This window comes from Epinephelus fuscoguttatus, linkage group LG2 (genome assembly GCF_011397635.1).
Source record: "Epinephelus fuscoguttatus linkage group LG2, E.fuscoguttatus.final_Chr_v1".
Classification (NCBI taxonomy): Eukaryota; Metazoa; Chordata; class Actinopteri; order Perciformes; family Serranidae; genus Epinephelus; species Epinephelus fuscoguttatus.
The window spans coordinates 24506450-24522884 of record NC_064753.1 but is presented as its reverse complement, the minus strand read 5'-3'; the positions used below and the strand labels follow the sequence as shown (position 1 = coordinate 24522884).

Genomic DNA, 16435 nt, shown 5'->3' with positions numbered 1-16435 from the left:
TTACAACAACACTGTAAGAGGAAATAAACTGTTGTGTTTCAAATTCTGCCAGCAAATTTAGACAATGAGTTCTGAATGAATCTTGTGATTTTGTGAGTCAATGATACCGAGACTTGCATAGCATAAAAGAAAACTTTCAGTTCAACCCAAGACAGAAAATACACTGCACTGAAAAGAGATGAAGTCAACAGCGACAGTGGAAAGGGTGACTTTTTTATGTCATGTCTCTTTCCAGTTTCACATTTATACGAGCTCTTTGGTGGGTGAAGGGGGAGAAAGAGTGAGGAGGGTTGAGACGGCTGTCCCTTTCCTTCCTGTGTATGTGTGTGTGTTGACAGCCCCTCGGTCAGTGGAATCCCTAAATGCCAGAACGGCGTGTGATAGCCCTACATGCTCGGGCAAAACACACACATTAAGGGGTGGCTCAGAGGACAGTGTGAGTTCAGACTAGTTTTTCGTGGCAGAGGTATTAACTATTACATCAAAACACACACACACACACACATAGACAGACACACACTCTCTGGGGATTGTCCAGAATCCTCGAATCAACATTCAAAGTAAACTTCGAGCTAACACAACAACTTCTAAGACAAAGACACACTGAGTGGAATAAAAGCTGCTTACTAACAGCATATCAATAGCACAATTAGATAAGTAGGAGTTATATCTGGGTTTACCCCAGAGGCTGAGAGGGCTATAAAAAGATCATGTTCCCTCCTGAGAGGCAAGCAGAGCCGTGTGTGTGTGTGTGTGTTGTTTGAGTGGACACACACAGCGGCAAGTTGGGCATGAGAGAGTGAATAACATTCCCAACACCTCTCGAGTTGTCCTGCCTATAACCTCCCAGTTACCCAGTGCACTCAGAATGAACCCAGCACACAATTAATAATGGGATCAACAATGACTACTGTCTGACCAACACACACAGCGCCATTGAGAGACAAGCAAACACACACACACACACACACACACCAATTGCCCAGTCCAGTAGCGTGACTTTGTCAGGCACTAGAGTATGACTGTGCTCCTCCCTCTCCCTCTCTCTAGAGAAAGTCAGAAAAAGTCAAAGAAAGGAGTCAAACAAATACACACAGAACTTTTTGTAAAACCTAACATGCTATAGAGACAGAGCAGTGTGTTTAAAGCCCCAGTCTATCAACTACACACATAAAACCACAGTACTGACAGACACATACACGAGTAACAGTGAAAGAGGAGACAGACAAGCACATAGCTTGACAAATACACACAGAGGCACACATCCGGAGGTCTGGCAGTGGTTCATGACCCCCCCCCCCCCCGCCACCCAACAATAAATTAAAAGCGTGGTCGAAGCTCCTTACTGCACAAAGGAGTGGAGCCGCCTGGATCCCCCATGGCTGCATCTTCACGTTGAGCCCAGCCCAGCACACACCGGCAGCCACCGACAGGACACACACCATCTTCCTGCTCCCCTCTCTCTTGCTCTCCGTCTTTCTATCTCCTCTCACCCATCCACCCTCACTCCCTCCCCGCCTGCCTTCCTGTCTCTCGTGCTGCCGCTCACAAAGACCGTTTAGAGCTTATCTAACAAAGCAACACACCACACACGCCGCCTATCTCTCCCCTCCTTGCTCTCTCTCTCTCTCTCTCTCTCTCTCTCTCTCCCTCTAAGTGAGAAAACAGAAATTCTTAGCCTAGCAGCTGCTGCGATGTCACATGACCCCCCCCCCCCCACCCCCACCCCCCGCCTCCCTCCCCTCCCGCCCTCCCTTCTCACACTCTCCCTCACTCCTCCTCCTCCTCCTCCCCTCTCAACCTATAATTCCTCAGCCATTTGTAGATAACAGACACAGGCATGCATGCCCTGCCAAGGCAAGCGGGAGGAGGGGGAGGGGAGAGGAGAGGAGGAGAAGAGACAAGGAGGAGGAGGAGGAGGAGGAGGAGGAGGAGTGGAGGGGAGAGTGCTCAGCTGGTCATCACATCTGACCCCATGGCTGGGGAGCGACAGGCAGTGTGTATGTATGTGTGCATGTATATAGATGGATGGGGAGTAGGTTAAATATGTGGGGCGCCCTTCCCTTCTTGAGACACAAAAAGAAAAGAGAGAGGGAAAGAGAAAGGAAGAGGACATGTCCTGGCCTGTGTCAAGCCCAAAGCATAAGAGAGAAACCCTTTTGTGTGGGAATATCTGCCTCAATGCATTTCAATTTGCTTTATTTATCGGCATTGTTGTTCTGTCACAACTGGAAATGCTCATCACCTACCTCCCAAACAAATAGGTAATGAAATCCAATCAACCTTTACCATCTCATACAAACAAGGAAGTCATACCAAAAATGTGCAATTGAACCATAAAAGCACACACAAAGGCTACATGCACTACAATTACAAGGGATTCTTATCAGGGTGGAGGAGACTAATGCGTAATGGTTGTCTGGGGGTGGAGGGCTCAGGAAAAGGGTAAAATGCGTGGGTTTGACTTCCCCTCTGTCCGTCCTGCTGTCATTGCAGGGGTGTGAATGAGTCGTTTCTTTAGTCATTTCCTCCCTCCGTCACTTGCTACTTTTCTCAAAGCAGCAAAGGAGTGAGAGCAATGACAGGGAGAGAGATTATCTTTTTGGGTAAAGCTACACGGTGACGAGCACTGTGCCAAAGGCCACCTCTCGACAACGACTCCTTTCTGTTCCTCAGAACTCCCCAGAGGAAACACAGAACCGCTACACTCTCCTCTGTCTTTGTGCCTCTCTTACACCCCTTTCCTTTCTAGCATCACAAGGATCAAGCTGCTTGTTTTAAAGAAGAGTGTCCCTTTGCTGTCTGTGTTGATGTTGTCCGTCTGAAGAAGCTTGTATGGAGCAGGGTCGGGGCTGAGGGGGTTGCAGGTGCTTACATGGCTTTTCCTGTCCAGTCTTCCTCTGCTGGTACTCAGAAGTAAAAGTTTGGCTCATGGGGCGTCTTGGTGATGACCTAGGGGTGGACTAACCTAAAGTCTGGTTTAGTTGCATGTCCTCCTCTATCTGTCCTCATTTCCTGTCCACTACCCACTTTCTAGTGTCCAATAAAGATAAGAATGCCCAAAACATACAAAAAAAGAAGACAAGCTTTACAAGAGGTCCCACCTATAGCATGGTGAAACACTCTCTACTTTAAGGCATTGATTACAACATACACAACAGGATTAAGTGGAAATCAATAATAGTATTAAGGTTATGTGGGTGTGCACGGTTTAACAAGAGAGAACTCTCTCTGATCTCCGTTTCCACTTCTTCTTTCTAAGCCAGAGAAACACAAGCCACGCAAGTCAAGGCTCTCTTTTCAGAGTAAGTTATGATGAATAGCATGATCTAAGCAACCCAGGATGAGTAATGTCTTATGAATTTCCAGATTATTGAGCCTGCCTCCACCTCTTATCATCACTCAGTTACAGCACACTTGCTCAGTGTTTTAGGCAATCCCTGGCTCTACGTCCTTCAAACATCCAGCAGATGGCATTGTCTCCCAGTTAATCAGAGGCAAGTCCTCTGTAGATGAAACAGCATATGTCACCGTCCTTTAATCCAGTGATACACAAAAGGAAAAATACATTTTAAATGATATTGCTGTGGATTACGAAAGGGACAAAGGCCACATCCTCATGCAAGGTTTAGAGCCTTAATGCAAAGGTCTTAGGAGATATGACTGAAGTAAATCTATCTGTAGCAAAAAAATAAACTATTTTTTCACTGACAACCCAAGGGTTAAAGGAGTCTGTTACACACCAAGCTTCCTCATGCAATTAACCCTTTGAATGCCGTTACGCCCTAAGGGAAAACAAAACAAAGCCCTGAAAGAAAAGGAATGTAGATTACAACAAACCACACACAAACATGATCCCGCCCATACACACACACACACACACACACACACACATACACAGCAGATTGACTGCTAAATGGCATACAGTAAACACACAGTTTTAACACCCCGCTGGGAGTAAAGCCGATCACTAACTCCCATAGTCAAACAAACACACTGACACACACATTCGCAGTTCCACCCTTTTGCTGGTTGGAATGCAGATTACTCTTTCTCTCTCTCTTTTACACACACACACACACACACACACACACACACACACACACGCGCACACACTCATATAAAGTAAATCCTCTTGGCTCCTGTATGCCCCGGCCAGCAGGGAGATAATGCAGTGGCAGCTCTAGCGAGTGGTTAATCTTTAACCAGGAAGGGATTTGCCTATCAGCTCGTTAAAACTAGCAGGGCAGTGCTGCTGGCCCATCTATCTGATCCAGCCACAAACCTGGTGTGGCCAAGTCCAACGCAGCATGGGCTGGAACTGCACCGCCGACATTGTGTATCCACGCTTTACTTCACTGGGGCAGCAGATGCCTCTTTTCCAGCGGCTCGGTACACTTCAGCTATGCCACAATATTGTGGTGCCGCTTAGGAGCAGAGCCAAAACCGGTCAGTGTCTGCCCTCAAATGAGCAATAAATATGTCAATGTAATAAACTGGTTGGCTCAACATGTGTGGCCAGGCAGGCGACTGAAGCACGGTTTCTCAAAGTCTTGCTGTGCTCAGCTTTGAATACTTGTGCAGCTCCGGTGTAACATAGCCTTTGTGGTTTGGTGTTTTGTTCCACTCCTACATTCCTGTTCTTACTTCCCTCTAACAAATAGCACCCTTGCTGTTTTCTATCAAAGCTGTATTTGCTAATACAAAACAAACATTTACTGCTGCTTCACATTTCACTGTTTTCAACCAGCAACCTACTGGACGGCTTTTATTATGAAGCAGCGACAAAATCTTCAGCTCAATTTGTTGTTACGATTAACAAGTGACTGAAATTTGCTTCAACAGTGGGATACTGACACTTTTTGTCAGGAGACAGGTTTCAAACACTGCAGGGAATAGTAAACAAGACGTGGCCTTAGTGAACTGGTTAGGTGAAGAGCTGCAGCTGACAAACGTTTTCCTGCAGGTTGTGCAGACCAGCAAGCCTCCAACACATCATCAAGACAAGCAACACCTTTTATCATGCCATCTTGTCATAAATAAAAGGAAATCCCCTCACTGCTAAGATCATGAACTCTGATCACAGTTGCTCATGGTATCACAGTGAAGCTGATCGCTCAGTGTGAAAGCATACTTCAAACAGAGGACACAGGTTGGAACCTTCAACCTGCTCAAAGTACCCAGAATAAGTAGCTCAGCCAGTGACACAGGAGGGATTTAGAGTCGGCTGGATGAGTACATGTCATCATGAATGGTTGACTGACTTGCCAGTTGGCTGAAGATGTGCTGACAGGAGGATGGAAACCAAGGGAGGAGGGTTTGTAAAAAGCTCAGCATGAAGGAAACTTCCAACTAAAGATAGAGATGAAAAATTGAGGGTGCCAAATATATCAGTGATGAAGTGACATGAATGAAACCAACCTAGCAAAACAGAATGTAATATGGTCATAATAGCTGCTACCACAGTCGCATCACGGGAGTGCTTCAATCTAAAGGGAACTTCAGAAATGACACCTTGTATAGCTGCCTGAATGACAGCATGAAAATACATATCTCTGTGACTGACAAAATCAACACTTGAAGTGATACACTGTTTATAAATATCACTCATGTACTGTACTCATAAGCAGTCTTTGAAGGTGTGATAAAAGAACAAAGGATGATCTTAGAGCTGGTCAGATGGGCGTTCCAGAAAAGAAAGCAAAAGGCGGTTCATGTAGGTCAAGCAAGAGAGCAGGAACCCAACCTCAAGAGCAGCTGTAAATGCTCATACACATGAATACCAGGGCTTCAACATAAACTATACAAATAGATGCATGTCATGATCTCTGTCTTGAAAACACATAAAGCAACACACACACACACACGCACACATCATCCAGGAACACAGCAGGATAAACCTGCTCTGGTAGTTCCAGGTTTGTTTGACTTCTGAGATGAGATGTCAGAGCAATCTACCCTCAGGCGCTGTAGAACGGATGTGTATGAGCGAGCATGTGTGTGTTTGCACACGCACACACCTGCAAGTGCATGACTGCACGCATGCACGCCATCTCTTTTAGTCCATACCAAAGAGAAAGCCCTAATATCAGAGAAATCCTGAAACAGCAGCACTGTGGCTGCGGAGCAGCAGAATCAAAGGCGACAATTCCACTGGAGAATGAGAGAGAGAGAGAGAAGAAGAGAGGAGGGTAAAAAGAAAAGAGGAGACAAAGAGACAGAGAGAAACAAGGAAGGGAGGCGAGAGAGGGAGCAAGAGATCAATCAAGAAGCCGAAAGAGAGAAAGAGAGAGAGAATTGCCTGTGTGTCTGAGCTGTCATTATACAGCAGGCCTCCATTATGGAGCTACAGCAGAGAACAGAGTACATCTCCCTCTAACCTGGTTCACTGTCAGTGTCTTCAACACATACATACACACACACACACACACACACACACACACCTCTGTGCAAAGAGCAAAGAGAGCAGCCTTCCTGTCTTTTACCTTGTGTGGCTTTAAATGATACGGCTGTGTGTGTGTGTGAGCGTGCATGTGGGCACACACCTTATTATTCATCCCTCACCTCCTACTTCTCTTCCTCTCCTCCACTTGCTCTGTATCCCCCCCCCAACTCCAAAAAAACCCTGCCTGCCAGCAGCTTGCAACAAAAACACAGAGATTTCAAAAGACCAGCCGGCATCTCTCTCCCTATCTTCACCTTCCTCTCTTTTATTCTCCAACACACACAGCCACAGAGAAGCAGATTGTGTCTTGAGGGTAGGCACGAGCTGAGATGATTTTCTCTCCTCTCCTCCTCCCTGCATCCGACTCACCCACCCCAACAGCGCCATTTCCTCTGTCTGTTAATTACATAGCGGCTGTGGTAGGGGTTGCTAGGGTTGTGTGTCTGTGTGTGTGCGCACGCATGTCATCTGGGGAGTGTGTGGCTGTGTTCTCTGAGACACCAGCGTGGGCGTATGACAGAACAGTCTGGTTACGCTTCACAACGCTGCTTAGAGAGTGTGAACACACACATGCAGACACACACACATTCAGTCACACAAACACACATAAGAGCCTTCTGTCTGTGTCTCTGGCTCTTTGTGGTCCATGCCCCAGGAGTCAAGCTGCTGTCTGTACGGCTGTGCCCTCTGTAGCCTCTCGCTGAGGGGGACACAGCCCTGCCGCTCCCCTGATGAGAGGGCCAGCTTCAGCCCCTGCCCAGCTGTTCGACTGTGAGAGGAGGTAGGGAGTCAGCTCTGACTCACAGTCGTCATCATCACCATCACTATCATCATCATCAGCAGCAGCAGGTCCTTCCGACTCCTCTCTCTTTTAATCAACCTCACCTGCTACAGAAACAGGAAAAGGTGGCAGTGCGGCTCTACCCAGCAGGGCAGGGAGATTTGACAGATGTTGCACATCTCACATGAACCCAAAGCATAAATAGAAGCAAACACATACTAAGAAGGATGCACCATGGAGCTTTTCATGGTTTCTGCACCTGCGATACTGTTCGGCACAGACAGCCCACACAGTTCTGGATAAATTGTATTGTTCTGTACAGTAAAGCTCTCGATGCCTGGGGACATCGCTGCCTGTAACATATTTTAGTTATCATCAACTTTCAACTTTCCCCCTCCTTCTCTCTTCATCTCTCACTCTCGCCCCTCCACAAGCCTCCTCGGGAGATGAGCACTGTTTTTGCCAGCTCCCTTACATACAGCCCTCACTTCATCCTCTGTTCAACCTCTCTCTCCCCTCTATTCTCCCTTTCTGTCTGTGATGTACTCTGCTGGGTTGTGGTTGCCTAATTAGCACTCCAAGTGCTCTGCATGGGCCCTGACTCCCAAGCGGCTCCACCGTGTGCGTGCACACACTCACACAGACGCAGACACACACACACACACAGCACCAACTTGACTTTCCATAGCAGGGTCTGGTTGCCGAGAGTTGCCCTGTTGTAATCTTGTAATTGGTATAATTGGTGTGTGTTCCTGCTTGTACATGTGTGCGAGTCTGAATGTGCTGATGTTGTATGGACTGATGAGTGAACCTTTTTCCTCTAGGCGAGTAGGAGACAACCCGCCGTCGCCATAGCCACACATTTTAGTGAGTCGCCACAACAACAAGGTTTCTATTGGCCACAGAGCTGAGACCTATGGTGTCCTATATTCTTTTGGGTATGTCACAAATAATTTGTAGAATAGAAGCTCATCAAAAACTTCTACTTTTCTACAACATTTTTAGGGGTCAAACCAGATTAGTCTTAATGGCTCTTGTGTTTCTGATAATCAGTTTCAGTATTGGTATTGCTTGGTTGTTAGTTGGACCAGTGGAATGTGTGCAACCCATCAAAATCAGGCCTTCGTTGAATGTGCTCTGTGCTGACAAATGAATGACCCATTCTTTCCGAATCACAAATCCTCATGACTTCCCTCTGTCTACACAGAACATATCCATGAATGAAGATTTAACTGAAAGATAAAAAGATACTCAATTACCATAGGTTTCACATGACCTTGGCAACTGAAGCGATGAGCCAATTAACTGATCAACAGAAATATAATTAGCCACAACTTTTATGACTGACTAATCATTTCAGTCATCTACCAAGCAAAAAAAACGTGAACAAATGCAGCAATTTCTCAAGTTTCAACTTCTCACATAGCAAATGTCCTGCTTGACTTCAATGTATGTCGTGGTCAGACACAAGAAGACATTCAGAGACATTAGCTTGTGTGGGAAGTCCAGATTGGCATTTTTTCCCACAATTTTGTGACACAGACCAAACAATTAAAAAAAATGCTAGATTTAAATATTGGTAGTTGCATCCCTACTTAAAAGAGTTATGATATTGATACCAGTATCAGAAACGCCTCTGACACCGCCTAAAATGCTGGATCGGGTATCGGCAAGCACACTATTCTAAACGCCAACACAATACCATGTAATTTATCAATAAACTTAACAGTAGTGTAACAGCTAGATAAAACGGGAATGAATTTTTCTTCACTGCTTTGAAACAGTAGCCTACACAGCAAGTTGTGCTGTGCGGCTGCTGGCTACTGTTGTATAGCAGTGAAAAAGAATTGATTTCCAATAAATTGTTTTAGCCGTTAGCAAGGTGTCAGCAGTATTGGCAGTATTTAACACTGGGTAGTCCTACCAGTAAAAAGGCATCATGTACAATATGAAAAGCTTTAGTTTCAGGGTAAGAAGTATACAGCTGTTATTTTTTTTAATGCCAAGGTATTGGATCGATAGTTGGTATTGGCTGCAAGTTAGGGTTTCGGAATCAGGAAGGCAAAAATTGTATTGTAACATCTCTACTACATAAGAGTCTACTCTAGTAGACTACTTGATGCTATGTGAAAGCCATACAACAGCTTTCATGTGGAATACTTCTTTCCTGTGTATTTGTTTTATCTGTTTAGCGGAAAGGAGAAGCATGTATCGTTGATGTGAAACTGAAATAGGCAACACTTACGGAAGATGTGAGAAGAGATATAAACAGAAATGTGAAAGAAAAAAAACAACAGTGCCCCAAAACGGATACCCTTTAGTAATGCAAATACCAGGCAGATAAAACTAGTCTAGCTGGCAACTACAGCTTCCACGAGAGCACGTTCAACACGGCAACTGTGGCCTCCACCAACACAGGCATGCAGCTCTGTCCATGAGCTGATTAAAACACATGGCCACAAAATCCACTTCACTTCTTCAGGCACATGCCTGACCTTGTTCTCATACACAAGGAGGCATGCTAACAAACAGACACACACAATATGACAGTCAGCTGATATAGCAGATATCTTGGGCACAGAGAGAGAGAGAGAGAGAGAGAGAGAGAGAGAGAGAGAGAGAGAGAGAGAGAAGGAGAGGAAGCGAGAGAGAGGCAAGCAGACAGACATGTTGAGGAGAGATAGAAGCAGACACAGATAGAGGGGAAAAGAGAGATGATGATGTGATAGCTAAAGAAAAGGCCTTTGTTGAGGAGTAGCCTTTAGCACAATGCTGGGTTATACTGTGAGAGTGTGACTGGTGAAAGCACAAAGACAAGACAGACAGACACACACACACTGTATGATTCGTGCAGCGGAACACACACCGAAAAAAAAAAAATGTTGAATGAAAGAGGCCCTATTTGGTAAGGGCAATAGTCAAGTATGGTCAGTATTGAGTGTGTGTATGATTCGCTTATCTACTGCTCTCATGTTGCCTGTGTTGTGTTTGTTTGGCCAACGCTTATCAGGCCCCGGGATAGGAAAACGACAGCAGCAAACATCAGCTACACAAACATACACATCATCTAAAGATATCTAGAATGTTGTTCAGTCTGCTGGATGTTGCAAGACTTCTTTTTTTTCATGTGTGAATGGAAATGTTTTCTTCTTTTTTTTCCAGTTGCCCTCAGACAATCTAATCCAAGCTGAAGATTGAGAATACAAACAAAGTTAACATTATGAAAAGGTTGCTTGTAATTACTCCACTGCAGAGCATTGTGCTGTGTGCTGCTGTCTAAATGAAATCACACTGGATACAAAAGCAGCACGCATCCAGTGTGAATCAGGGAATGGGTCTTGAACATGGGATTTGCGACCATAAAGAAAATCAGCGTGACTCTGCCTCGACTCGACTGGCTTAATTTGTTTTAATGGCACAAAAAGCACAATGCTCAAGTTTGGCAAACAAAAGTACAGAAAAATGGAGACAGGAATAAGGCTTGGGCAGTAACACAGTATTATTGTATAACAGGGTATTTAGAAATCCAGATGGTATGATTTTCAATACCTTCAAAAAACAGACGCTCATCTTTGTATTAAACTCATACTGAGATGCCATACTGAGAATGTATTGTATGTAGTGCAAATCACCTGCCATCAGAGGTCAGTCTCTACTTGTGCGGACAAATATGGCCACCGCCATTGGTGGGGATAACGTTACAGGACTGGGAATAGCTGGCCCTCAACGGCAGAGAGACTGCAGGGAAAAACAGCGTATTTTGAAATCTAACTCTGTGAATTAAGGGTTTATTTCGATCGAGTTGGTAACTGTTGGAACAGTGAACTAACTAACCAGGACACTTTTGGTGAGTTTTATTTTGGGTTGAATGTTTATTCGAAGTGCATTTTACAATGAGTTAACAAGGCAATTAAGCTAGTGTTAGTTCGGTGAAAGAGAAAAACTTGAATTCAGTTTAATAAGGAAGATAGATGTAGGAATATTACCTTTCATGACATTTTGTGAGTTCATGTTGTCTATTAATTAAACTGAAAAAGCGAAAAAGCTTGCGGAACAAAGCGAACTTGCCGGTGGTTGGTGGGGTGTGGGGAATGTTTGGTAGCGCTGCATACAAAGATTGACATATACCGCATACCTCAGTAAAATTTCTGCAAAGTATGAAAAAAACAGATGCCACCCAAACTGAATAGTAACAAACCGTGGAAACAACAATTCAAAGATACAATCAAGCCACAGAAAAATAAGTCTTTGGGTAGAGGGAAACAAATGGAAAACTAAAGCTCAAATATCCCGCTGCTGAAGAGAAATGGGGCAAATCAGGTGACTGGGGCGCCTGTTAACATCTGTTTGCCACACCCATACACACCCACACCCACACCCACAGATGAAGATATGAGAGTGAGCCAGAAAGGGTGAGATGTAAATCTACAGTGCATTCACAAAAACATACATGTTCAAACTATGTTACCATATAAATCTAGATGCAAGCTACGATCTGTGGCTGTTTTTATGACTTATCTTTAAGTGACATGGGCACAAAGTGTATGAGATAAGTGGACAAACATACTTGAGTCTATAAAGTGGGAGGAAAAAATGTAATGTAAACTCCCACATAACCAACTCTTCAAAAGCAGCAGGTGTATATGAACTAACTAATAGCTATACAATTATTTAATGCAGCTTTTATTTGGAACCTTCCCTGTTTACATTACCTGCAGACACTCTTTTCCAGCTAACATTACATGTCAGGCAACTGCTTGGCGTGATCTCAAACAAGTTTCATTGCATGTCCCACTAATTGCCAGGCCATAAATTTGTGTGGTGTGTCACTAGGTGTGTGATTGTGTGCCATGTTGTGTGACAGGCAAATGAGCACCACACCCTTAACATCTTTGAAAGCGTGTATCATCCCCCCCACGCACACACATAAACAATACCTGGGGGTGAAAAATTGGATATTGTTTAATGTTTAACAGCAATGCTGGATGACACAGGGACATAATATGTCCCTACGCAGGCCAGGCTTACAGAGCAGGTTAGGCTTGCTCTCACACACGGAGAGCAAACACACGCATACAGACACGACGTGATAAGCAGCTGTATCAGTGAAATATGGAGCAAAAAGCAGCAGGTACGAGAACAAAAGTCATGAGCTACAGGAAGTTTTTGGTTTTCTGGCTATCTACTTTACAACTCCTTCCTCTACCTGTGAATCCATCTGCCTGTCTGTACACAGGTGGACGTCCATCCAACTTTTTGTCCGTCTTCCCTTCAGATAAATACTTTATGACCGGTTTGTTCAGCTGTCTTCACCGGTCATCACATTTACAGCTTTTACTACCTGTTTTTACACCCGGCAGGGGACGCTTAGACACACGCAATCACTCACACTTCTCCTGTCCATCCAGAAGGGAAAAGCATCAAACAGGGCCCACCGCCACAAAATCCACAAGGCGTACATGGAGAGTTGTAGCTCGGAAGACAGAAGAAGAGAGATCAAGAGAGAGAAAGAGAAAAGCAGACGAGAGAGGTGGTGGAAGAGATGGAGAGATATGATGGCCGAATAAAACCTGTATTTCCTAAACATCCAACTGTGGTTTCTCCACCATCACGCAGGCAGACCACATATCAGCCCTGCCCTGACACACAAAGAGAGCGGTGTGTGCACCCACATTTTCATACCACCTCAGGACATTGTTGTAATGCTAGTCAAATCTAAGCCTCTCCCAGTCAAACACATCCCATTCTCTCTAATAGGGAACTATGTAAACCCATGCAAAGGCCTCTCTACAGTCTGTGCTATTCAAAGCTATCAATGGGAGCTGTTGATAAGGAAATGCAAAGTGGGTCACCTTTAACTCCAGGCTCCTTGTGTAAACAGTATGGGGAGCTGCTTGGGACTCTCCTAATCACTCTCTAAACAGAGCCAGGTGCTGTTGCCACAGACAAACTGTCACCAACACTCTGCTCAACACAGCTGCCGTCTAGCCCCCAGACACTCACAGCACTGCAGGCTACCGCAGCATGACAAACAGCACAACGACACCTGAAAACATGCCAGCCTAGTATAGGCACTATCACAGTAGAAGGGTTCAACCGCTTTTTAAATGGATGATCAGAAGCGGGAAATTCTGTTGCTCAGAGTGAGATTTGCATAAGTAATCTTACACTCTTATCGTGTCCTGAACCATCAGACACATGTAAGGCTGTGACAAGCGAGGATAAATCCACCAAAAGTTAGCTGGCTCACTGCTTCTGCCAGGGAGGTTACGTTTGTTCCTCTTACTTAGTTTGTTTCTCTCTTTATTTTCATGAAATTTGGTCGACAGATAAAGAACTTTGCATTTCAGATTAAAAGCGGTCCAGATCTGTGGTTTCTGCCACTGAACTGACTTTTTTTGCTGTGTTTGATGTCTGCAGGGTCAATAATTCAATGTGAGTTAAAATTTAAGCAAGTGTCAAGGCAATTAGGAGGAAATGTCACTGTTATTATTTGTTCTGTGCCAGGCAAAGTGGATGTCTGCCAGGTGGGGGAACAAACTAAACTGTATAGAGAAGTTGTGTCACGGTTCAAAACAAGCATAAAACTTTTTGCGTCATGCCAAATAACGATATTGCACATGACCACACAGTACACTGTGGTGTCTGAGGACAAGAAGACACAGTGTGCACAACGTAGCATGCAGACAGGCCACAACTGCAACACATTAATGCCCCAAACACTTAACAATAGCCCTCACACTGCCTCCATCCACACTCAGTTTCAGTTAACATGAGTCAAAATGACTTGTAGCTCCAATATCTTGTAGAAGTGAGTGATCCTAATATAACATATCCCTGACAGGCTCACTGGTCTGCACCACAGACTTCAGTTACGTTGCTACAGTTACAACACATTTGAGGAATCACATATACATGACAACAACTATTCTAGCCTCTAAATGTTTTCCGAACATCAGTATAATGATGTTAGTTAAAAGGGGTTAATAATGCTGAAAGACAACCATCGGAGATTAACCTGCGACAGCAGTCACAGGTCAAATGCTCGGTTAAGTGTGTATTCATATGGGGGGTTTCCTGTATGAAAGTGCAGTGGTGACACTGGCTGCCATCAGTGGTGAAGGTGATAGTTCAGACAGATGATAAATCACTAATACATCTAAAGCCCTCTGAGAGTGCTGACATCCACTACGGCTTAATCTGGATCAAGACCTTTATCAAAATACACAGTGATCGACAGCTATAGCGCCATGTGACTTTTTTTCCTCCATTCTTTTAGTCTAAGTGTTCATGAGAAAAATGCTCATGTTTCTGGATCCACACCAAAACTGCACTGTTTCTTTTTTCATTTCTATCTCTGTTTCGACACCTGGCACCTTATAAGTAGACACTTTGCAACATAGTCTCATCCTGTCAAAGTAATAATTAAAAAACAGTGTCCGTTAGAAATATCTGAAATGTTTTACACTTTCTTTTGAGGTGTGAGTGGTAAATGAGCAGGTGAAACTTAAACTAGTGTCAGCAACAAGTGAAATAGAGCCACAACATCTCTCACTGTCTCCCAGTGTCAAGTGATAAAGATAAATGTGTCCTCTCATTAATTTTAAATGTCCCCATAGTGTATTTTGTTTTGGGAGTCTTCCTGGTCTTGAGAGAAACCCAGGTTATAATCAATGTAAGTAACAGTAACATAATAATAGACTATATATACCACAATATGCCCAAAATGACAGCACACAGCTATGCTACATGGCAAACACATGCCCATGAATGACCTATTTGCAGCCCCAGTCAGTAGCTGCTAAAGACACCAGTAGTGCAGTCTCACTATAAAAGCCAGGAGGCTCTAATTCCCTGCTCTTGCAGTTATGGCTAACCTTATCAGCAGCACCTAAAACACACAACAAGGCTCCTTCTGGCTGCAGATAAACTCAACCCGCAGCACAGTGTGTTCAGTAAAGCCTGTTGCTTCACGGCTTGTGTTTGTAGACCGTGTTTTAAACCCGAGAGGTGTGTGTGATGAGCGTGATGAGTGGTTCGTGTGTGTGTGTGTGTCTGTGTGTGTGTTCCCTACAGAAGCAGCTGTTGTACGCGCCTCCAGTTCAAGAGAAGTGAAGGAGCGCGTGGGAAGTGATTCAACACGGTCCACCTGCCACGCGCACGCGTACCCACACATACACACACACACATACAGGGGTCAGAGCCTTCACCCGTGAGCACCAAATGGTCAACATGTGTCACTATCGCAGTCACAGTCACATTTACGCAGAGAAAATGCCCCCTTCAAAGACAGACTTCCCTGCTCGGAAGCAGCAGACGCTCTCCAATGATTTTAAAGGAGCCAGCATGACTGGAGACCACGAATTAGCAGCCAAGTAAGGCCAATGATACAATTTCACATAAAAGGGCCTACAGTGTGCGTAAATGGCTTACGCAGAAACCCTCTGGGCTGTGCTTTACATAATAATCACAACAGCGCACCGGTAACAATGTTACAAGAAGTTAATTTGAGGGGGTGGGGGTCGCCTGCTATTCCTTTCAATCCTTTAGGCTAATCTGCATTTTAAAACACGGTGGTCTGAAAATCCCTAACAAGGCGGAATACACTGTATCATTAGAAAACATATCTTAAATCGGCACTTGAACGCACCGGTGTGGCTCTTTCTTTCTTTTCCAGTTGCACTGACTCTTTCTTTCTTGTTACGCACACACACACACACACACACACACACACAAAGCACGCGCGCGCACACCCGCGCACACAAGGGCTCGGCACCGACCTTCGAAAAAAAAAAAAGAAAAAAAAAACTGCACCCGTTTCCTCGATATCGTAATGACTTCCTCAACAAAACCCTCGCCGTATGCTCGCTCCGTTTACACAAACAACCTCCGGGTTCTGAAAACATAACTAGAGATTTACACAGAATCACTCACCGCAAACAAGTAGGGGCTAATCCAGTGTTTTATAAATGAGTAAATGTCTCCCTCCGTCAGCGGTGAAAGCGCGGATCCATCCCTCCGTCGAGAACAGAGAGTCTGCACTTTTTTGTTGTCACGCAGGAAGCTCCGACGCCGAGCGAGGCCACAGGGACGGAGCAGAGCAGAGCAGAGCGCCGGGGAGAGGAGGAGAGAGGAGGCGGCCGGCTGCTGGGAGCCGGGAGGTGGGGCTTCCTCTCCGGCGGGGGCCGGACAGGCAGACAGACAGACAG

At 45.0% G+C, this 16435-nt stretch overlaps 1 protein-coding gene across 5 annotated transcripts in view; it reads right to left on the bottom strand.

The window, feature by feature from the left end:
- Positions 1 to 16435, bottom strand: part of gse1b (Gse1 coiled-coil protein b) — a 188610-nt gene that overhangs the window by 26345 nt on the left and 145830 nt on the right. The window contains exon 1 of one of the 5 annotated variants that reach the window (XM_049565142.1): positions 16161 to 16350. The exons of 2 other annotated variants lie outside the window; for them this stretch is intronic. Coding sequence is in view for 1 of the 3 variants with exons in the window: in XM_049565131.1 (XP_049421088.1) it covers positions 1347 to 1380 (34 nt within the window). In the remaining 2 variants the exon portion in view is untranslated. Of the gene's footprint in view, positions 1 to 1346; positions 1566 to 12615; positions 12868 to 16160; positions 16351 to 16435 lie in introns of those variants that run through there. 2 more of the 5 variants (XM_049565150.1, XM_049565131.1) reach the window with 2 other exon arrangements.